General features: G+C 34.8%; 1 protein-coding gene across 8 annotated transcripts in view; it reads left to right on the top strand.

Annotated features, from left to right (window-relative positions):
* Positions 1–25113, top strand: part of VPS13B (vacuolar protein sorting 13 homolog B) — a 797029-nt gene that overhangs the window by 234071 nt on the left and 537845 nt on the right. For all 8 annotated transcript variants that reach the window (XR_012327280.1, XM_033843006.2, XM_073794628.1 and 5 more), the window contains 2 exons: positions 1893–2027; positions 2822–2995. Coding sequence is in view for 7 of the 8 variants with exons in the window: in XM_033843006.2 (XP_033698897.1) it covers positions 1893–2027; positions 2822–2995 (309 nt within the window). In the remaining variant the exon portion in view is untranslated. The remainder of the gene's footprint in view (positions 1–1892; positions 2028–2821; positions 2996–25113) is intronic.

Raw genomic sequence — 25113 nt, forward strand, 5'->3', positions numbered from 1 at the left:
GGAGCAGCGTAAATTATCCACTGATTATAACTTCTGTATCCACAGTAGATGTTAAATATGCAGGGTAACTCAGTTTCTTTTCTTATGAAGAGAAAAGTGAACCACACCTGCCCACTTTCTGACTTGAGCCTGGGCAAAATCCTTATTTCTCTAAACCTTGGTTTTCCTGAATGTAAAGTGGAATAGTAATAGCTACCTTTTTTTTTTTTTTCTTTTGAGATGAATAAAAATAACAAACTGGGCATAGTGCATGGCACTTAGTCATTGAGTGTTAGGTACTATAACTAGTAGTACTGCTACAACTGTTATTACTACTACTGCTATGTTTATTTCGTATAGTTGGCATCATTTAACTTTCTGAAATACTGCTTCTTAAGTTTTTTGAGTCATAGATTTTGAGAATTTGATAAAAACTGATAAAATCATAGAAAAATGTATAAATACAAAGCATTTAGACTCCTGCTTTGAGGATAATAGGTACCACTGCAAATGGAAATAACACAGGTGGTGAATATTGGGGAATAGCAACCAATTGATACATGTTTATATAACAGTCAAATAGGAATCAGTAAATTTATAGGTCCTTCTGAAGTAAAGATTACTATGTGAGAAGGTATTTCTCAAGATGATGTCCTTTAACTACTGGCAGACCATGTAGTGTGTTAGTTAAACTGCAGGTTCCTGGGCCACATCTCAGGAAGACTCTTGGAGGACTGTGGGGCTTCTTGAATGCACCAGAGTTTGAGATCAAAGATTTTAGAGTAATGTTTAATATGTCTGTCATAAAAAGTTCATGATTTTCTTAATTATTCATACTTAGTTCTCCTTAAAGGAGTTTCAAATATGAAGGGTAATATATATTTGATTGGAATGTGGAATGGGGAAAAGGCGGCCATTCTTCATGAATATAGGTGAAATGAGCGGTGAAGTTTTCTGTGATAGGATCAAATTGTGTTAAACACCTCAGCTCTTTCTCTCTGCTGTAGGACTGAGCAAATATTACTTAACTCCTCTAATCCATTATATCCCAGTTTGTAAAAATGAGGATAACAATAACATCTTTATTCACAGCCCTGTTGTGCGGATTGAATGAGATGTGTGTATCACACATAGTAAGTCCTCCAGTAAATGTTAGTTGATTAGAGTTCATCATCATTATCATTATTTTAGTGGTTTGCAATAATGTTAGTGTAATGTTCTTAAGGTTTCTCTGCCTTTTTAATTCTCACCTACCCTTCAGGGCCAAAATGAGTCTCTCCTTTTTGAATTAAGTTTTCCCTACCATTTATGTCATGGTAATTGTTCCCTTCTATGCGTTTATGTTCTTCAGCAAGTAGCATACAGTAGAGATGTTAATATTCACTTTTTTTGTTAATTGATATAGAATCCCTTTAGTTTCTTTTAGCTACACATGGGATGTCAATTTTGCTTATAAGCTATTGTATTTTAACTTAGGAGCTGTTTTGAGCTATCTTGTTTCTCTCTCTTCACCCCACCTGGCCAAGATATTTTGAGGAGGCTGTTTACGTAGGAAGTTTCATGCTTAAATTAAATGTCTTTGCCTAAATGAAACTCAATTTATAAGTAAAATTTGTATCAAATTGAAAATCTTACTCTATGTTCTAAAACCAAATATGATTTTTTAGTCTCCTGATTTTTAAACAAATATTTGTTTCAAATTTGCATAAGTATAGTTATGCAGGTTCAGCCCATTTATTTTAAAATTGCATCTTTTTAACTCCTAAACACTGAACTGTGAAGCCTGACACAAATACTGTAAGAACATCGGAGGTAGATAATTAAAGTATAATTAAGTCTAAATGCCTTGGTGAAGGAGTATAAAAATTATTTAAATTCAATCGGCTAGTACATTTGCAGTTTTCTTTTATTAGGTGTGAAATCTAAGAATCCCCTGCCAACTCTTGAGGGCTCAATCCAGAATGTTGAATTGAAGTACTGCAGCACATCATTGGTCAAATGTGCCTCTGGGACCATGGGATCCATAAAAATTTGTGCCAAAGCCCCAGGTATGTGCAGCTGGACCGTGTAAAACTTTATTGCCTGTGTAGGAGAATTGGCCGTGCGTTTTACAAGGAGCGTTACTGAAACAAGAATTTACTCATTGTTCCTGTGAATCAGAGATTTTAAATTTTTTTATTTTTACTTGAAAAAAATTGTTAATTGTGCCAGGATGATACTTCTTGACATTAATAGGTTAATTTTTATTTAAGGAAAAAAACTTTGCATAGTTTTAATAATGGTTATGAGGGAGGAAATATTAAAGGAAAGTTTATTCTTACACTTTTGGGGGGGGATAGGAGGTATAGATGTATATGACACTTAAAAATTAAATTAAAATGTTTTTAGTATAATGAAATTAAACAGAAAACCCAGCTGTTTTTCAACTGAATGTTGTAATTGATTTTGCCTTCCTTCCAATATTTTATTTCATAATATTTTCCTTAAACTGTTTGTTATTTAATTTTTTCCAGTGTGAATCAATGTCTAAATAAGATTAAATAGGTACAAATTCCATTGAATATTTAGAATACAGTGTGTTCATGTTGTTTTATTTTATAAGCTTTTCTGAACATGTTCTACATTCATTAGCTAAATATTAAAACAACCTTTTAAGAGTTAAAAGTGCTTTTAATTTTATCAGTCATACTTTTTAGAGTATAACTAAATGTTCTGCTAGAATTACCAAGTATAAACTGAAATTTTATATTATGATGTTAGTATACTTTAAGATCAAACATCTTCGGGGTACTCCTATGTTTTATTTGATAAGAGTTTCTTTTTCATAAATATTTCTGTTCAGGTGAGAGTGGAAAAGAGAAGTTAATTCCATTGCTTCAGGGTCCTTCTGACACTAAAGACCTTCATAGCAGCAGGTGGCTCAATGAGAGTAGAAAGCCAGAATCTCTCTTAGCTCCAGATTTAATAGCCTTCACAGCCCTAGTTCCACAGTATATGGACTACTGCCACAGTTCCGGTAAGTACATCATTATTCACTTATTTGCATTTTCTTTTCCAGCAAGACTTTTAAAATTGGACTTTTTTTCTTTCCTTCTCTCCTTTCCTTTTCTCCTTTCCTTAACTTCGTCCCTCCCTCCTTCCCTCCCTCCCTCCATTTCTTTCTTCCTCTCTTTTTCATTTGTGTCCATTGGGATACACTCCACAGTTACGCTCTTTGAAAATTCAAATGAAGTATTTTATATCATTTTTGATAAATGATGTGTTTACAAACAATAATGATTTTACTCTATTTTATTGAGATAATTCAGTTGTATGTATAACAGTTAATCTCAGATTCAACTACTACTACTACTAAACCCAACTGAGTTTTTAAATATATCATGTAATACATAGAAAGGAGTAAAAGAAATTTAAAACATTGCAAAGAGAAAATATTTTTCTTGGGATAGTAGCACTTTGTGACCCATAGTTTGCCATGGTAAAGTTAGGTGTTTGGGCCTTCTGTGCCTTTACAAAAAGGAAAAGATATTGATGTTGTAATAAAGGAAAAAACTCAGAAGTCAAGCTCTTATTTCTTAGAGTTAAATTTTTTTCTAGAAGCACTTTGCCTAGACTCTGTTCCATTTTATTCACACCATAATAGCAGATCCACACCTCTCATATTGAGAGGAGATACTGGAACTATCAATGAAGGTATAGTAAATAGAGCCTGATGTCAGCCATGAGTTCAGTTAGTATGTAGTTGGTAAAGCCAAGACCATGATGCTAGAAATAAGTTAGCTATAAACAGATTTCTTAAAAGGGTCAGGAGTCTGAATTTTTTCTTTAGAATTAATTGGCCAATGAGGTGGTTTCAAATAGCTGCCTAAGAGTAGAGCTCAGTTAACATTATGTGACTAGAACTGTAACTTATAGAAAATATGTTAAGCATGACGGCACTAAGTTCAAAGTAGAAACCATGAAAAGATTCATAATTAACTACACAGAGACTATATGGAGGTGAATATTCGAAGCAGTGTACATATGCATGGATGCAAAGCCACTTGAAAGCAGAATTTGTTATAGTAGCATTTGCAGCTGAATGGCATCCACACTAGAAACTAGAAATTAGTATTTGAAAGGTGAGTCTGAGAACCCCTGAGTCAGCTTGCCTTTAAAGACAATACTCCTCAAAAAGACATTTTCAACTTGATGAGGATGGGTATGGTTTCCTAAGGAAAAAATTGTGAGGATGAGGCCAGTACCCAAGTAAGACTGTGCCTATGTGTAGCAGATTTTACCAGTCCTTTAAAGTAGGGGCTGGTAAACATTTTACTAAAGGCAAGATAACTAACCTTTTAGGCTTTGTGGGCCATATGGGCTCTGTCTCAGCTGTTCAGTTCTGCTATTAGAGCACACAAAAATAGTCATACCCAATATGTAAATGAATGGGTGTGACTGTGTTCCAGTAAAACTCTATTCACAAAGCAGGAAGTGGGCGAGATTTAGCCTATGTGGTTTGCCTACCCCGGATTTTGGGAGAAGGGATTGGTGGTTAAATAAACATCATGCTCCGCCCCCCAATTTATTTATTTATTTATTTATTTATTTATTTATTTATTTATTTATTCATTCATTCATTTATTTATTTATTTATTTGACTGAGTTAGGTCATAGTTGCGGCACGTGGGCTTCTCTCTAGTTGGTGGCGCAGGGGGCTTCTTCTGCTTGTGGTGTGCTGGCTCCAGGGCATGTGGGCTCTCTCACTCGTTGAGGCGCGTGAGCTCAGCTGTTGTGGTGCGTGGACTTACTTTCCCCGTAGCATGTGGGATCTTAGTTCCCTGACCAGGTATCGAACCTGCCTCACCTGCATTGGAAGGCGGATTCTTTACCACTGGACCACCAGGGAAGTCCCAACATCATGCTGTTTTTAATGCCTATTTAATTATATTCTTTAAATATGCCGTTTGAGAAACTCTGTTATATAATTATCCAAATAGTAGTTTTCAGTAGGTTTTGTTTTCAAATCATAAGATCATTAAAATGTTATTAGAATGACCAGACCATCTGCTTAGAATTTTGATACCTAAGAAGGAACTAAGCTTGTTAGAATCTACTGCATATTCTTAAATTGGACAGGGATTCTTCATTTTTTGTCTTGTCATATACACAATTAGAATGAACTGAGTCAAGCATGTTTAAATAATCTGATCTTTCTAATAACAATATTCGTATTATTCTTTGTAATTTAAATGTATATCTAGGGTCTCAAATATATATTTGCATTTTTAACCTTTATAGCATGGGTCTAAAAGTAAACTACTATAAAAAAATTGTACCTACGATATTTCTAGGAAAAAGTTTTTTTCTTACTGTTAAGGAAATTCACCTAATCTTCAACTTTAGTGTGATGTTTAGTGATATGCTTATGGATTTGCATGTAAAATTTTAATGTGATCATGCATTTGGTGCTTTGAAAATATTCCTTTGGGTGTGTTTTAATCCTAAAATGTAATGTGTTTTTACTTAAACTACAGTCACATGCTTTATTTAGGGTATTTTTAAATTTAAATTTTCCATCCATCTTGGGAACTGCCACCCACATTCATGGCTTAGGTGTTTATGATATGGTTATGAGAGAGCGCATAAGTATTATTTTTCAAAGCCAGTTTTAAAGTAATATTGACTAATTTTATGTTCCTGTAATAAGATTTAAAATTGGAGGTGTGTGTGTGTCTGTGTGTGTATATATGACTGATGGTATGAATAAATTATAAATAAATTTTAAATGAGGAAATAATTTATTAACAATCCTTTAAGATTTTACTGAAATATCATGCTTTCAGCAAGTTGTTTCCTGATCACTGTATATAAAAGATTTTTTCTCTCTTGTTTGCATATATGTGCATACACACACACATACACACACACACACACACACACACACACACACACACATTTACCCACTATTCTAAAGTTTTTCTTAGTACTTATCACACTCTGCCATACTATACATGTTACTGATTTGTTAGGTTTTATTTTTCCCTGCTATTAGAATTTAATGCTTCATTATGGCTGGAATTTTTGTCTTTTTTGGTCACTGCTGTGTTCCTAGTGTCTAGAACAATATCCCACATATAGTAGGATATCAACAAATATTTAGTGAATGTATGAGCAAGTAAGTGATGATTGCATTTGCTTTTCTTTGTTTTTTGAGGCTGGAGCACCTAAGGGAAATGGCATAGAACACGAGTCTTTATTGATGTTGGCTTTAAAAAAAAAAAAAGATGCTGGGTAGTTGAACTCTTCTAGATGAACAATGAAAGGAAAGCACAATTAATCCCTGCTGTCTTTTTTAGAGACAGACCATCCAGATGAGGTTGTTAATGAGCTTTTCCCATTTGTTTATAGAATTTGAATGAGAGGTTTTGGAATGTGGAGTAGTAAGTGATTGGCTAACTGATTTGAGGCAAATTGTGTATTTTAGAGGAGTTTGGTGATCATTCTAATTGGCTTCTGATTATCATGGCATGATGTGTGGAAGACAGCTGCCTTTGTGCATATGCTCCCAAATTGAAGGGGAATATTAAAAGTGGGGACCAGAAAATGTTGCGGATATTATATTAGGAAGTGAGTTTTGAGAGAAGCTTAATTAGGATAAAGAGGCAGAGTTTTCTGACTCTTGACTTCAGAATGTGAGGGAATGGACAGCTTTATTAATGGGAATTAAGTATTAATTGACTGAAAGAAATAGTAGTATTAGTAAAACTTGTTATAAAAACAGTTTTTTACAATTTAAAAATCACTTTCATATAAATTGTTTTATTTGTTATAAAACAAGACTGTTCAGCACAGCAAATGTTATTTTGTCTTACAGAGGAGGAAATAGAGGCTCAGAACAAGTCAGACTTTGAACTTGAATCTGGGGCTTCTAACTATATAACATTTTCCCACTGTCTTAGGCTATTTATCATTTTGTCTTTTATTTTTAGGATCCATATTGCTAAACATTGTACCACCCAGCCTTGCACATTCTTAACTTTGAGGATCTCTTTCTTTACTTCATATTAAGCACTATCAAAAGAGCCACACTTCCATGATGTCACAGCGTTGTTTTGTCTTTGAAGTCTTAGCAGCTCCCTTTGCACATTTCCCTCCTCCCCCTTGATCACTTTCTCTGCTTGACTGGCTCTGATTACAGTGAAGGAGCTGAAGGCTCCTATGGGAGTCCAGTGTGCCAGCCCACATTCTTCATTCATGGTTACTATTCACAGGAACCGTTTAGTGACACTTCTGTTTCTTATGTTTGTATAGATAAATAGAGAAAATAGATTCTTCTTTGGCTCCTTCAGAGGTAGAAGCACTTGGTGACTATAATTGATGTATGTAAAATATTTTAAAATAGGTTCTAAACATTTTTCTTTCCTTCTCTTTTAAATATAAACTTTAGCTCTTTTTCATATGCTATATTTTGCCTATGATTTATAGCAGGTTCTGCTTGTTAAAAAGTTCTTAGTATTTGTTAATCCTGTTATTAATGTATAAACAAATTTTAGGGTGTCTGCTATTTATGAATATAAAATGATCACAAAATACTATCAACTTAGAACAAAGGAACTTATAGGCCATCCATTTCAATTTCTAAGTCAGTGTTAGGAGTCCTTTTGATATGCCCCCCTTTCTATGTGCTTCAGATCTCTTGGCCTTCTTTCAGTTTCTCAGTTGTGATTATGCTTTTGTATATGCCTTTTTTTTTCTGTCTGGGATTCTTAAAACTATCCTTACCCCTTCACCTTATACCTGTTGACTTCAGTTTAGTGTTGAGATCTTAGCTCAACTACTATATCTTCAAGAAAGCCCTGATGCTGCCTTTCCCCTACCCCCCACCACCCAATTTGATTAGGTATCTCTGTTACATTCATTTTCATAGTTCACTGTACGTTTCTTTCATAGCACTTAATGACAGTATATATTTATGTAGTTGTGTGATTTGAATGCTGTCTGTCTTCACCATTTGACAGTGAGTTCTGTGAGGACAGAGTTTGTCACTGGTTGCTTATCATTTTATCTCCAGTGCCTAAAATTTCCTCACACATATGGAACGCTTGAGAAATCATTTGTTGAATGAGTGAATAAATGGACATTTATGACAGATAGTGAAGGATATGAATGTATTTGACAGATAAATAGTAAGTCCTTAATACATGTTAACCGTCTTCCCTCTTCTCTCCCTACGTTTCTTCCTCCTCTTCCTTCTCCTTATATATGTATCTACCATTGGAGAGAATATCTAACAGCATCTTTCTTTGTTAGGTCCGATTACTATGAGGTCCTCTGTTTGTTGAACTGTAACTTCCATTTCTTAGTCTTATAAGTGACATGAAAAAATATATCGGCCCTAAATATACCTGACAAAACTTATTATCTTATGTTTCATTGGCATTTGTGTATGATTGTACCTTTTCTGTTGAAACCTTAGTCTTTCTTGGCCTTCAGGTATTAAAAGATAACATCTGATGACTTTTGCGTTTTTGTATATCTTGTGAATGGAGACACCGACAGCTCTTTATTCTAGACTATCTTTTAAAGGATATTTGTATAGTGAACAGTATTTGGGAGATAGATCTAGTGTCCCTCTGGAGCCAATGGAAGGCATGCTTACTGCCCATTATAAAAGATTTGGTTCTTCAACTCGGGGTTCATTTCTTCTATTTTTTTAAATTGAAGTATAGTTGATTTACAATGTTGGGTTAGTTTCAGGTGCAGGATTCATTTCTTATAATGCATTCCACTGCATGTGCAGACATCCATCTGGATATGTCTTTGTTGTTACCTCTGTGGAACTTGGGGGCAAAGAGAACTGATACAAATACATATGTTGATAATCATGCTGCTTGCTGTGCCATGAGTAATAAAGTCCTTTGTCTGACTCAGGAGTCTCCTGTCTTCTACATCAGTGGTCCCCAACCTTTTTAGCACCAGGGACCCGTTTCATGGAAGACAGTTTTTCCAGTGTGGGGCAGGGGGGTGGGGCGGGTGATGGTTTGGGGATGATTCAGGCGCATTAATTACATTTACTGTGCACTTTATTTCTGTTATTATTACATCGTAATATATAATGAAATAATTATACAACTCACCATAGTGCAGAATCCCACCATAGTGCGTAGTGGGAACCCTGAGCTTGTTTTCACTTGCCACTCACTGATAGGGTTTTGATATGAGTCTGCAAGCAATTGATTTATTATGGTCTCTGTGCAGTCAAACCTCTCTGCTAATGATAATCTGTATTTGCAGTCACTCCTGAGCTCTAGCATCACCGCCTCAGCTCCACTTCAGATCATCAGGCATTAGATTCTCACAAGCAGCGTGCAACCTAGATCCCTCGCATGCACAGTTCACAGTAGGGTTTGCACTCCTATGAGAATCTAATGCCACCGCTGATCTGACAGGAGGTGGAACTCAGGCAGTACTGTGAACGATGGGGAGCGGCTGTAAATACAGATGAAGCTTTGCTGGCTTACCCGCCGCTCATCTCCTGCTGTGCGGCTCGGTTCCTAACACGCCACGGACCGGTACCAGTCCATGGCCCAGGGGTTGGGGACCCCTGTTCTACATCATTCATTATAGGGTAAAAGCTTAGGATCACAATCCTGGACACTACAACAATGTAGTTTCTTGGTTCTCCTTGCTGAACCATATTCATTTACCCCCTCAAATACATTTCTTTCCTTTGTGCCTTAAATATAGGTTGTTCCTGGTATTATGTCACCAGCCCTCTTCTATTTGGATGATTTCATCAACACTGTGTGTGTGTGTGTGTGTGTGTGTGTGTGTGTGTGTGTGTGTGTGTGTGTGTGTGTGTGTTTAGCAACCAACCATATATCTCTTTGTCCATTTATTTTCTTTTGAGATCCAAACTCCAAATTTTAGCCACCTCTTGACCATTGCCCTGTGGATATTTTCCTGTGGCCTAACATGTTTAAAATGAAACTCAGTGTAATCTCCCCCACCCCATTTTATACTCCATCATTCAATTTCAGTTAATAGCACTACTTACCTCTTAATGCTGAAAATTCTAGCACTAACTTAATTGCTCCTTCTTTCTCCTCTGCATATGGTAGATGTTCCACAAAAGCTTTTTTTTTTTGGAAAAAAACTGAATAGTCCAGGCTAAACATAATAAATTTATTTTAGTTTCTTCCCATATGATTTGCCTTCAGAGTCATTGCCGTACTTCCACTACATGTTTGAAAACGTCCCTTTTAAAATTTAACAAAAGAACTTCCCTGGTGGCACAGTGGTTAAGAATCCGCCTGCCAATGCACGGGACATGGGTTCGGGCCCTGGTCCCGGAAGTTCCCACAGGCAACTAAGCCTGTGTGCCACAACTACTGAGCCTGCGCTCCAGAGCCTGAGAGCCACAACTACTGAGTCTGTGTGCCACAACTACTGAAGCCTGTGTGCCTAGTGCCCGTTGCTCCGCAACAAGAGAAGCCACCGCAATGAGAAGCCTGTGCACCGCATTGAAGAGTAGCTAGCCCCTGCTCACTGCAACTAGAGAAAGCCTGTGCACAGCAACAAAGACCCAAGGCAGCCAAAAATAAATAAATAATAAATTAAAAAATAAATAAAATTTAACACAATCCTCCACATAGCACAAAGTAGAGAGTGTATTTTCCACGTATATATAGTGAACTTCTATTTAGTTAATATTTGTCTTAAGCATATGTGCTACTGGAAATTAGTTCTTTTTCACATAAACTATTGTTAAGATAGTTTTCTGTATTTTATAATCTAAATAAATATATGAATTTACATGAAGAATGTTACTCTTCTATGAAATTTCATCTAATTGATTTTGGTTCACCATTATTAAAGATGATAATCTCTTAAAGTATCTGGCTGTAGTCACTTGTGTAAGTAAGATGATCATGCTGTATTTGCTTTTGACATATAAAACTCAAAACAACTATTTCTTCCTAACACTAGAAAAATAGAATTAAATGATTATGAGGATATTTAAAAATAATTTAAAACAACTGTTCCTCTTAAAATGTCATTTAAATATAATACAGTTTAAGCTGATCTTTCTATTCCCTGGTATAATCAGTTGCAGAAATAAATATAAGGTTTTAACTTTACTGGATTGCCATATATTAAAAGTTATTTTATATTTTACCCATCAGATATGTACAACTTTTGATCATTGTTATTGGGAAGGAAAGTCACAATTATAATTCTGTTCTCTGGAAATTCATGTTCAAATTGGGGAGGTAATTTTCTTTCTGGATTAAAATATATCAGCAAACACACACAGTCTTATTTGACCATTCGTAGTTGGTTGGTTAGGATATGAATTGTTAAGGAGTTTTTAAAATGGAGACGGTATTTTAGATTGTAAATTTTAATTTATGGGGAATGGTTTTTTGTTCCAGAAAATTCTCCTCATAATGTAGAATTAAGTGAATTGCCTTGAAGTTATGTTTTTAGTATTTTTGACAGGGCACATGAGTAAGAATGCTTATATATTGTAGCAATTAAAGACAATTCACATTTGTGGTTTGGGCATAAATGTGTAAAAATTATACCCATCTATCTTATTACATTTCCTCTCTCTTCCCTGAGGACTTTACTATGTAGTTTATCTGTAATTGTTGCCAGTTTTCTATCATGTTCCCACTGGGCTTCTGGTGCAAAAAATCTTATCCTCTTGATGACAGAGCTTGCCTGAATGATTTCATGCTCCTAGCATTTTTGTTCACGGGAATTAGGGGCAAAATGTAACTACAGCTGAACAGAGCTTCTATTTTTGTAATTTTGGAGTTTAGGCTCTGTTATTGGAACTAAATGAAGAGATGCAGGTGTTCTTCAGTCCAACCCCTTTGGGAATTTTGATGGTAGATGCTTGAAAAGAAAATGCATGTGTTTCCAGAGTCAAACAGCAGCTGTGAGACAAGGATTTATGTTTTTCTCAGAACTTTGGGATTTCAAAATGTTACATTTAATCACAAGCACAGAAAGGGGAGCAAATGTTAAAGATGTTACGCATAAAAGTAAGTTTACTGATTTCTTTACCATATGAACTATTTGTGGGAATATAGGAGCACAGTGATTTTTAATCATAATATAAACAATTTCTGAAGGATTATGATAGTTACCAGAACATAGCCTTTTTAGAATGCTGCATTTGTAGCACAGAGAATTTTTTATCTTACTAAGTACTATAAAAATCTTTATTTTCCATTTAGACAGATAACGCACACATACACAGTGAAAGGTTTGGTGAAATATTTGCCAAATGCATTTTGATTATAACTTTTTGGGCAAAAGTTTAAATCATAAATGTATTGTATTAATGCAGCCTGATGTTTTTAAGTATAAAAAATATAAATTTCTATCTAGCACAGTAATTAAGGGAATTTACACACACATAAACCATATATGTTTAAATGTATTAAAGCAGATATATATTTAAAACATTTTTTCTTTTTCAAATCATGAAGTTTGTTTTATGGTTGATTCTCAAATTGATCTTTACTTAAGTAAAGGAAAACTCTCCTGTATTTCTTTGCCATTCTCATATTTTTATTGCTCTATTTTTTTAGTAAAATTATTCATTTATTCATTCATTCAACAAGTAGTTTTTGCAAGTTTTCTGTCTATATAAATAAAATGATGCATCGAAGTCTCTACTGTAAAGAAATTTATAATATATTGAGGAGATAGGCATAGAAACACCAAGACTGAATGAATGAATAAATGAATGAATGAATTATTAAAAAAGCTTACATTTTGACTGCAACTTTATCCATTGTAAACTATATTATTTTGAAGAAGTTAACCTCTGAGTATTGGTTTCTCATCTGTAAAATGAGTGTATTCTTACCTGATTGTTAGGATTGTTGTGTAGGTTAAGCACTCTACCTTCAAGTCCATTGTAATTGTGAAACATAATGCAAACTTTAAGTATTAATTATTCTGTCCAAAACAGTACCCTGTGTTAATCATTTTTTTCATTAAATGCTTATGGTTTTTCTCTCGTGTTCTCTACATGTCACCTGATCCCTATCCACTTTAAATTTTCCTTCAAGTTAACTCTATAAACTTGTGGGTATGCGGGTCTGAAGCTAGGAGTAAATCCTTTACCTAGTCCCAGGATCCTACCTTCTTCCAGATTGAAATGTCTCCTGGATGGCATGATGCTAGGAGTCAGAAACAGTTTCAGTAGCAACGGGAAATTGCTTTGCTTGCTTATTTGAAAGGTCCCAGATTCTGGAAGGAAGCCAGTGAAAGAAATCTCTTAAACCTTATGGATGACCAGTTGTTTTCCTTATTTATAGCACAAGGTAAAAAATTTTGCATTTTTTACTGCTTGTATAGTAAAAGGAAACTGGTATTCAAACTAAGTAAGTGGTATCTTCATTTGTAAATAGTAAATTATTATATAAGAAGTAGTTCAGGTGGTAATGGGCTTCAAGTGAACTTCAACATAAAATGTATAATGTTGTGTGTTTTCATATGGATCAAAAAGCTACCATTATTACTTCAGTTTATTTTTATATTTTAAATAATGATGTCTTCAAAGTGCGTTTTTATTTTTGCGTTTTCTGTTTAGATTTTGAAGTTGGCTGTATAATAGCTGTCATATTGGTCAAATGAGAAGTAGAAGCCTTAGTGAACCACTAGGAGTTGATTTATAAAACAGGCGTGAAATTCACATCAGTCTTTGCTACCTGCCTCTTCCTCTAATTGTTTCATCCCTTCTAGAAGAAACTTGATTCCACAGATAGCTTTTGCATCCTTTGTAGTCAGTATAGTATTCACAGGAATCATCCTTGTGCAGTTACTTTCTTTTGTAAATAAATGATGAAAGTCAGTTGTCCATTAATGGGTAAGAATTTAGGAACTTTTCTGAGAACGTTTTGTTTGTTTTAGTTTCACCTTCCTCTGACTTCTGTCCTTCCTTCTCCTCCTCTTCCTCCCTCTTCTCTCTCCTCCCTTCCTAATTAATTATCCCCTCCCAAGCAGCACCATGGCACTTTGACCATATCACAGGGCAAACAGTCATAACTGTTTATAGGATTCTTTCCCCATGAAACTGGTCAGGGTCATGACAAGTACATGATAAGTATTTGGTAGGTACAGGCTGGTCCTAATGAAATGATTTTTGCCATTTGGGTATAACCCTATTGTCTACAGGCCCACATCATTTTATTTCTAAGTTGATCTGTGAGGGAAAAGTGTAGTCTGGCTTCAGCCTGTTAAAGAATAATTTTAAAAAAAAGTGAAATCTTGACTCGTATAGATATAAAATGGACAAACATTAAAGCTTATTAACATTATTACCAATGAGAGAACCAGGCAGGTGTTACAACCAGATCAAAGGAGAGTTTAAAAAAAAAAACAACGGACATTTATAGCTCAATAATACTGTAATAAATTTGGAAATGGACACAAAACAGGCTCCTTCAGCAGTGGGGAAGGGAGGTCAGTCAAATTTCTACCTGACAGAATTTATTTGCATCTATAGTGAATAATTCTTTTGCATTGCTATCAGTTATCTACAATTTAGAGATTTGTAAGATAGTTCAATGGCAATGAAAGGTGCAGAGTCCCCGTAGAATCACACTTAGATAACCTGGGAAGGTGTACTCTGAACAATGCAGAGCTCTTCACTGAAGCACAATTTTTTCCCTACAAGGCTTACTAAATTCCACATGGCTAGGCTATCTTTAGCTGTGGTAGTTTAAATACAGAGGCAGGTCAGGAGTAATTTTGTGAGGCAAATATTCGGTATATGGAGGGAAAATCAAAGGAAAATAATACCACCGGCAGAGGGCAGTGATGAAGTTAACAGTTTCCTCTTGTCCAAAGGAAGTATTGATTGTTGAAGAATTCTGGGCTACTTCTGTAGACCTTAATTTGAATTTAACTTTTGAAATCTTGTCATATTAAGTTCCCTTCAGCCAGGTGCTTTGTCAATATCTGCAACTTTCCAGAAAAAGGCCTTATGTTTTATTTATTTATTTATGTTGTTAAGGTAATAAGATGTTCTAACCTGATTTTAAAGTAAATAGTGTGTTCTAACTTATTAAAAAGCTTTCCTGGTGAAAGTATTTGTACAACAAAAATTTGAATACCTACTCTATATCAGAGAAAGAAGGAGAGAGAGAGAGAGAGAGAGGGAGTGAGTGTGTGTGTACATACATATACACAGGAAAGAGGAGCTCCTGAACCTCACAGAAGTAACAGTCTCTTGATTATGACATTTTTATTTTAGTGAATAGTTATATTGTATTTTTTCTTATGAGAATTAAATGCTTTATATAGTGTTATCTAAATTATAAGAAGCCTTTCTTCAAATGTAAAAATTACATCTTATCTGATATTTTCCACTGAAGAGATGGATTTCTGAAATACTGTGAAAGTATTTGCAAGAATATAGTAGAGTTGTGCAGAACTCAGTTACAGATAAATAACAATAAAGAAAATTAAAAATACATCACAGGAAGATGGCTGAAGGACACAAAAGTAAGAAATACAAATGATAAAAAACACATGAAAAAAAATCAAACTAATAAGTAGCCAAAGAAATGGCTATTAAAACAATAGTAAGGAACAATTTTTACCTGTGAAACTGTTACTTAATAAATTATAAAACTGAAAGCTGAGAAGTTTATGAAATGAGCACTTAAATGAAAGTCTGGTGGGACTATTAATTTGTGCAAACTCTCCAGAAATCAATTTAGCAAAACTTATTAAGGACTTTAAAAGTGGTCATCATTCATAATCCTACTTTCAAGACTTATAGGAGTCTTCAAGACTTATATATCCTTAAAGGAGTAATCCCAGATACATTTAAAGACTTGGGTTTAAAATGTAAGGGTAGTCATGTCAGCTTATTTATAATAATCACAAATCTTCCTTGTTGTCCAATAGTAGCAAATTATAAAATAAATTAAGATATATCTAAAGAAGAGCATCTTTGAAATTAAGCAATAGAAAATATATATCATAGGAAAATGTTCATAATAAAAGCTTGTGTCAAAAAAAATGTGTAAACCTACATATACTAATATTCTGGTTTTTAAAAATTTCTCTCAACATATGTATATAAATATATGTTTATATATTCTTAGAAAGGTTACTTTTTAATAGTGATTATTAATGCTTGATGGGATTATGAGTCATTTCTCATTCATATTTATACTCATAGGAAGAATATTTGGTATTTTCTGCAAACAAACATTATTTTCAAATATTTCTTTTCAAAATACTTATTTTCAACTAATTTATGGTTATTAGGGTTATTTTGCTCACAAATAAGCATTCTTGCACATTAATTCTTATATAACCTTTAATATTTAAATACATTTGACTTTGAAAACACATGTGTGTCCTGAAAGCCAGAGTTTACAGCTTAGTTTTTATAGATGCTTTGAGGGTTTTAGTATATAGCTGAATAAAATATCAGATTTTAAGGTAGCATATTTTGCATTTCTCCTTAGTTTCAGTCTAGTGATTAAAATGTTTTAAATGACTTTATTTTTCCTTTAATTTGTTTTCTATTTATAAGTAAAATGTCTTCCCATTCAAAATATAGTTGAAATTTTATTTTATTCTGAGTCAGCTATCTGGGATACATGCAAACAGAAAAACGTCAGTGAGTTTTGATTTAAATGTCCACTTACAAGTTAGCTCTTTGAATATTTGAATGCTTAGGATATTTGAATACACATGTGAATATTTGAATACATAGGAACAAAGAATTGTCGTAGTTAAAATTCAAGGCCAACTCAATAAAATTCTTCCTTTTGGTTAAACTCAATGAAGTTGAAATACTCTAAATTTTTAGTGAAAACTAGTAGGAGTCAATACTCTAAAGATAGTACTTTAATGCAGCGGTCTCCAACCTTTTTGGCCCCAGGGATGGGTTTCGTGGATGACAATTTTTCCACGGATGGGGGGTGGGGGTGGGGTATGGTTCAGGCTGTAATGGGAGTGATGGAGAGCGATGGGGAGCGGCAGATGAAGCTTTGCTTGCTCGCTCGCTGCTGCCGCTCACCTCCTACCCTGTGGCCTCGTTCCTCATAGGCTGCGGACCGGTAGCAGTCAGCAGCCCGGGGGTTGGGGAGCCCTGCTTTAATGGAAGAATAAATAAAAAACTTTAATATTTATAATTGTTCTATTTCAGGTAAAAGTAGACTTAGGAGAATGGAATAGTAAAAAGATAACTTTTAGGGAGACACTTAAAGACATTTATTGGCATTTCAAGAACATTAGAAGTTGATAACTGTTGCTTTTTGTTGTTTTACCCTCATTTCCAAATAGTTTCTTTTTTTCTTCGTTCAAGCATTATTTATGATTATTAGCTATGATTAGGGTTACTTCTGGACTTCTTGTAGAAAAATAGACATTTTCTTGGCGTGATTGGGTTACAGTTGACAGAGGGACAGGAAGAGGAAAACTCAAGAATTTAAAGAGGATTTATTTCTATATGTGAGTATGAAATTTTCTGAAGTTATGAGTTATAACTGATGAAAGGCAGACAGAGCTTAGTGAATAATCTTTGGGGGAAGAAAGGAATTGATGGGCCTAAAACTCTCTGATAGGGTGATGAGCAGTCACTGAATGGAGAGGTAAGAGGGAAGGAAGAGTAGACAACATTAAACTAGCAGTTATTGGGTAAGATTTTAAAAAAGTTAATTTTATATTCTTAAATCATTAATTGTCAGTTATCCTTAAAATAAGATTTTGTTATAATTAGTAATCCCAGGTAGAAGAATTCATATATTTTATAGGGGAGAGATTTTCAAGATAATTTCTAGTCCAGAAGAAAGGAATAAAGCAAGCATGTTACAGCTTGGGTCAGATGTCATCAGAGTCAAGCAGCTAGGGAGTGGAAGAGGTAAAACTGAGTCTTGTTGTCTCGTGTTCTTTTTATTAAGTAATTCAAGTAATCAGGTGCATATTTACTTTGTGCAAGAAGCTTGGGATATAAAGTTGAAAACACCCTTTTACTTCTTATTAATGAGCTTATAGTTCATTGAGGGAGACTTACAGATAAGCAGATAATTAAAAGACAGTTAAAATATTGCCATAAAAGAAAGTAGTATGTGTTCATATCCAGGGAAACAGTTTACCCACACTTGGGGCTTCAGAAAGGATTCCTGGAATCAGTCATGTCCAAGGTGAGACATTAATTATGAGCTAGAGGAGGAAAAATGGGTCAGGTTTGGGGAAACTGCAGATAAGTTGTGTGCCAGCTTGGAATGGAAGGGGAACATGATAAGAGTTAATGCCTGATGAGATCAGCAAGCTCCCTCAGGTTATGAAGAGCCTTGAAAGTCATTGTAAAGATTTTGGACTGAGCTCCAAAGGGAGCAATTGAAGGTTTTTATCATCATATTTCTGCTTTAGAAACCAGCGTAGGCTGGTTTAGAAACCAGTGTGTGAATGAGGGTAGAAGACAGGAGGCAGGGACATTAAGGGAATGTTGCAATGAAAAAAAATGATGCTGTCAATAGAATTACACAGATTTGTGGGACTGTAATGTGTTGGAGTCAGCAGGAGCTGATGGTTCATTGAATATGATGGCTAAGGGAAAGGACACAGTAGGCAAGCATGCAGTGTCTGGTTTGGAGAGCTGGAGAGCTGGGTACGTAGTACAGTGCCTTTCGCTGAGATGAGGTACAAAAGGAATGAGAAGCAAGTCTTATTTAGGGTGGTAGAGACACTTGGTATAATAGTAATATTTTTCTGGTTCTTCCTATGCCCCAGGTATTATGCTAAGCATTTTAAGTAGGACTGAAGCAGTTTGACTCTAGAACCCATACATTTACCCATTACACCAAAGAGCAAAGACTGTGGAGGAATTCAGACCCCCCGAAATTGATTAGTCAGTTCATTTAATTCTGCTTAATTTCATTTATTGGCTGCTGGCTGCATACATAAAACTGCTGAAGGCTGGTATAAAAATGTATTCAGTACAGGTCCCCATCAAGTAGTATACACATACAGCTAATTCTAAAAAAACAAGCTTAACTTTAACAAATACTGTAATTGATTGGGAGAAAAGTACTTCTATCTGAAAATAGATGGGGGAGATTAATTTGAATGGGAAGGGAGGATTGAATGATGTTAGGAAAGGTTTCTCAAATAAGGATAGATTTTGAAGCCTGGAATGGTAAAAGGTTACATACGAGTTGAAATTCTTATTGTTTAAACATTGCAAATACTTTCAATTGGCTTATATTGTTTTATTTTAAATGTTTGGTAATTATTGGGTTGGCCAAAATGTTTGTTCAGGTTTTTCTGTATGAACTTTTTGGCCAACCCAGTATTATGAGTGCAAGTCCATATTTTTGTAAAAGTATAAAATGTTTAATTGTTGTTAAAAAGTGCATGGTACATATTTATGGTAATGTAGTTTTCCTTCTAAAGTATTTCAGTATATTCAGTTAACTATAATCAGAAAATTGTATTTTAAATTTTACAGTGTGATTGTAAAATATGAAATATTTGTAATACTTGTTATTACTGCTTTTGTTTTCTAAAACAAACTTTTAAAATTAAATATTGCTATCATTAGATTGTACTGATAAACTATGGTTTAGCTTGAAGTTAATTAGTAGAACTTGATTTTTAGCTTTAGAAAAACAAATGCACAGGTTAATAAATCTTTTTTTTTTTTTGATTCATTGTTAACAAACCATAACATAAGTAAGCCTCAGTCAGCCTGTGAAAGGGATGAGTTAACACAACTGTTGATGCATTTGGAGTGAAACATCTTTATCAAGTTAGTACAAGAAGCAGTCATGCCCTACTTGAATTACTCATTTATAATAGCTGAACAGCAGCCTGCATGTGGACTTTGAAATCCTGAGAAAATAAGATGCCTGCATATATCCAAATGTTGAAAGCCTTTACTCCTCAGCAGCTGGAAAATGTTGAGCTCTGTTGTCATCTACTAGGTTTTTGGTCTTCAGGGAGATGTGATCAATTTAATTACTGACCAGCTTTATTCATTACTTTTAATGATTATGGCCTCTGATGTCAGCCTCTGAAGTTTGTAGCTTAAAAGATCATGTTTAAATATAGCATATTTAAAAATTTAAAAAATCAAACACATAGATTATTTTACTTTGCTCAAGTTTATCACATATACTCAGATTACTAAATATATTAAATATTTTAGATATAATGATAGAAATTAGTTGTTTACTTTAAATGAAGTCTAAAATGTGTTTGTCTCCAAGGTTCACAAAATATGCTCAACATATTGTTCTGGGTAAATTTTATGTATTAGTTCCATTCATGTGCAATATTTTTATATTTTTCCTGACATACAGGCTGTGGTTCTATTTTGAATCACAACTACTTATAAACAAAGCAACTAATTATTTGTGCTTCTTATTTATCATCTTTTTAATACCATCTGATGTCTAGTCCAAAGAAGAATTTTAGAAAATATGGAATCGTAGAGCATAGGCTAAGAAAAGATTCATGTTATATGAAGGAAGAAATGTATCATAACTTCGAGGCTGTTACTTGAATTCTAACTATGGAACCTAATCTTTGTATAAATCACTTGATCTCACTTTGATTGTTTCCTAATCTATTACCTGATTGCAACACCAGGCAGTGAATACTTTTCTGTGGATTGTCCATTGTATAAAGACATCCCTTTAAAGAGGTCATCATTCATGTCATAAACCAAGTGAATTTGCTAATTAATATTATTTTTATTACTAATTGCAGGATTTTCAGGCAGAGGACAGTAAAATTATTCTTACAAACTTAGTATGTTATGGCAATATTGAAGAGATGGAAGTGAAATTGAAGGTACCATGTGGCTGGTTAATAAGCTATAGGCAATATTGATGTGTCATGTTTAACCAGTTTCTTTTTTTAAGTTGGTGTGTTAAAAATATTTCTCAGTATTAAAAAGTATAAGATATCATCCTCATTGGCAAGCAATTGATGATCATATATTTAGAGGTATTATGCTGATGACATATTAGAAAATTTTATGGATTTTCATAATAACTATCCTTATGTTTGAGAAATCAATCTATAGTTAAAATGAACTAAGTAGTTTGCTTTGCTTTGTTTTGATACATGATTGTGTAACTGCAGCCTGCTCATCTAGAAGGAGTATGAGCCATAAAGAAAAGTTTTATTTACAAAATCAGACTTGCATGTGTTTCTTAATCTTTGAATCTTCTTTTTAATCATATCTTTTGATATCCTTCCCTACAGCTGCTTTATTTAGACCCCTTTAAGCAAACCTCTGTGTGTGTGTGTGTGTGTGTGTGTGTGTGTGTGTGTGTGTGTGTGTGTAGCCAAGGGTGAGCAGTTTTGTTTTGTTTTTTTTTTGTGGTAAGCCAGCCTCTCACTGTTGTGGCCTCTCCCGTTGCGGAGCACAGGCTCTGGACGCGCAGGCTCAGCGGCCATGGCTCACGGGCCCAGCCGCTCCGTGGCATGTGGGATCTTCCCGGACCGGGGCACGAACCCGTGTCCCCTACATCGGCAGGAGGACTCTCAACCACTGCGCCACCAGGGAAGCCCTTGTTTTGTCTTTTTTGGGCCACGCGGCAGTGGCCTGCGGGATCTTAGTTCCCTGATGAGGGATCAAACTAGTTCCCCCTGCACTGGAAGTGTGGAATCTTAACCACTGGATCACCAGGGAAGTCCCAAGGGTGAGCAGTTTTGCAGGGCTCCAGCAGGGCTCATCCCTAGCATGATATCAGTTCATATACCCTTGTTTGTTTCATTATGCCCTTCTCTTATCTCCAGTTCCAAAATACTTCATGGGCTTTATCTTTGGTTATACCTAAGTGAATAGCACATGCGGCGTTAATTTGTTCTTTGATAAACAGTAGGTCACTGTCAAATTCTAAATAATTTTATGTCAACTTTTGAAAAATAACTTGTCAGTTAAAAAAAACTTCTAAACAAATTGTTGGTTGTAGAGTAAGTACTGAAATAGTATGCAACTGTAGCATGGTAAGGTTGCTGTGTGGGGTGTCTTCTGTATCCTAAAAAAACCGCTCTTTGAAATCTATTTAGACCTTTTTCAACTCAATGAGTCGTAGCTTAAACTTGTTGCTACACCCCCAGATCAGTCTGTGACCAACTGTAATACTTGTTTGGTTAAGAGTACAGTATAGGTTTCCAGATCGTTATTGCTTTGTTTCTTTCAGCCTTGTCGTTAGTTATGAAAGGGCATTTACTGGGAGATATTATGGGTCTTCCCGTATTCTGTTACTTGTACTTCTTTTACTTCGCTTACCTATTCAAGAGAGATTGCCTGTATTACTCTAGAGCTGGGTTCAAGTCTCAGCTGTATCCTTTATTGGGTGTTTGTCACATATGTAGTGGGTACCTCAAGTATTCTCATCTGGGAAATGGTAATATTAATAAATACTAGCCTACTTCATAGGGTTATTGAAAAGCTCAGATGAATTAATATAGGTGTGATTTTTTTCATAAACTAAATTCTGTGCACATAATGAAAATACTAGCTTTTGCTGGTGCTTATTAGTGTCAAGCACTATTGTAAGGGTACTACCTCATTTTATCCTCACAATAAATCTATGGAACAGGAACTGTATTCTTTTAAAAAGTTGAAAGTAGTAATTGTAGATGATCCGTTAAAGTTGTTTGTGTAAGATGAGGCAGAACCCGTATCTGACGTCCTTGGTTCTGTCTACATCAGAATATTAGTAAATGAATAAACATTTGTGTTTTATGTTTAAATAAAATATTGGGGGTATAGATGTATTCTTTCTTAGGATTTCTAACTTTACTGATTATTTTTCTCCATCACTGAACCAGTACTCAGTGTCAAATAAGAGGCTTCTCCTGTAGTTCTGTCTCTCTTTAGCTCCTTTCCTCAACTATAAGGGGACCAGTCTAAGAAAGCAGGGCCTTCTAGATTTTCTGCTGCCCCAAGACTGCTATTAAGTCATCATCTAAGGGTTTGAGGATAATGAATTTTCACCTATTACTAGACTCATTTGGCCATCACTTTATAGCCAGATTACTAGTGCAATGCCTAGTAATCTCTAGTAATCCGTAGTGCTTCAGATTAGCACGTCAGTATTTTGATGCTGAATATCAGTAAAAATTATGCTAAGTAACATGATGGAAAGGTCTTACTTTGTTGTTTGAAACCAGTTGAGAAAGAAAAGACATAAAGCATCATTGTTTTGCAAAATTGATGCTAGAGACAATGGGCACATATTTCTTACAAGGTGCAGATTTCCCCATAATTCATACTGTGCTTTAACTTTATAACTACATGTATTTTCTCTATAGCGATACCACCAGTGGAGGAATTGAGGTGGCATTAAGAATGAAGAATGTTTCAAGTGTTTTTAAAGGCCATTGCATTCCAGGATCAGTGAATCCAAAAGCGAAATTCCAGTAGTAATAAGATTTTGAAGCAGCTGCAGAATTTCTGTGCATAGCTCCCCATGCCATGAAGCTTTAGAGTGCTTGTTTCTTTTGTGTGACTACTTTAGTGCTAGGTGTTGCTCAGTGCCTGAAAAGAAATCTATACTACAGATGTGTCACTAAGGAGAGCTGCTTTTCCATTTACACTGAAATCCATTTATTTGTTTCTATCGGTAATTCTCCATAGCTTCTGAATAATTTTTGATGTTTCCATAATCCTAATATATTAGAGTAATATCATTTATGACAGATAGCATAGTATAGTAGTTAAAAGCAGGGCTTTGAAATCAGAACTGACTCCTGACCCCATTAGGTACCATCTCTGTGATCATGGGCAAGTTTCTTGACTCTTCAGTAACTTTGTGTTCTCTTTTTGGCAAGATGGGAATAGTAATAGTATCTATGTCATAGGGTTGTCCTGAAGATTAAGTGAATTCATGTGAGGAAAGCATTTAGAGTAAGATTCGGCACATACAAATATCAGTAGTTATCACTGTCGTGGTAAACGTTTGTGACGAGAATTTCCTAAACAGAAATAAAGTAGTCTTTATTTTCTAGTTTATCAGAAATCACTTTCCTGTGAAAGGATATTCAGGTATAAGGAAAGAAGGAAAATTTTAATTAAGTTCAAACTTGCTTTTATTTTTTTAAAAGATGTTTTTTGATGTGGACCATTTTTTGAAAGTCTTTGTTGAATTTGTTACTATATTGCTTCTGTTTTATGTTTTGGCTTTTTGACGGTGAGGCACGTGCGGTCTTAGCTCCCCGACCAGAGATTGAAACCTGCACCCCCTGCTTTCGAAGGCGAAGTGTTAACTGCTGGACCGCCAGGGAAGTCCCCAAATTTGCTTTTAAAAAATAATTTTTTTTTCATGGAATAAAACATTGTATCCAGTGGGTAAAATGAATTGATAGTATGTGTCCAGCATAATTGGATGCATAATTGGATAATTCCAATCGGTTCTGTAAAGATAACTGTTACATTTGTGCTGTCCCCTATTATTTGGAGTGCCAGTGTTTTCCCTGATCAGCAGATGAGTTTTTGGTTATCTATGAAACATTTCCTCTTGAATAATTCATAAGCACATTAGACTCAGCACTTCCAAGTTAAATTCACCATTTTACTCCAGGCCTGCACCTTAACCAGGGAATGGTAGTATTACCAGTTCAGTCAGAAACCTAGGGATTGTCCTAAACTTTTCCCTTCCTTCATTTCCCATCTTTCCTGTTTGGGCAGTAATCAAATTCTCAGATTTTTCTATAAAACTTTTCTGTAAGACAAATCTGATCCTTTCACTTCCTTTAAAAATACTCTTCAATGGCTTTCTATTTCTTTCTGGATAAAGGAGAGACTTCTTAGCCAGATAAACAACTCTATCCTTATATCATGTAATGTTTTCACTACAATATGTGGAACCATTTTCAATTACATGAACATGACGTTCTCCCTTACTGTTTCATTTGTGTATACAATTTTCAGTGCATAGGAAGCTCCCTGCTTTGCTCCTCTCCACTCTATTCATTTGAAGCATTACTTCCATTAAAAATACATTCGCAGACTTCCCTCCCAAGACAAGTTAGGTGCTCCTCATGTTTGCTACCCCTCTGCATTCTGTAACCTCTTATGAATATTTTGTTAAACCATTTATCAGAAATTATGATGATTAATTTTTGTCTGTGTTTTCTACTAAA

This window comes from Tursiops truncatus, chromosome 17 (assembly GCF_011762595.2).
Source record: "Tursiops truncatus isolate mTurTru1 chromosome 17, mTurTru1.mat.Y, whole genome shotgun sequence".
NCBI classification, from domain to species: domain Eukaryota; kingdom Metazoa; phylum Chordata; class Mammalia; order Artiodactyla; family Delphinidae; genus Tursiops; species Tursiops truncatus.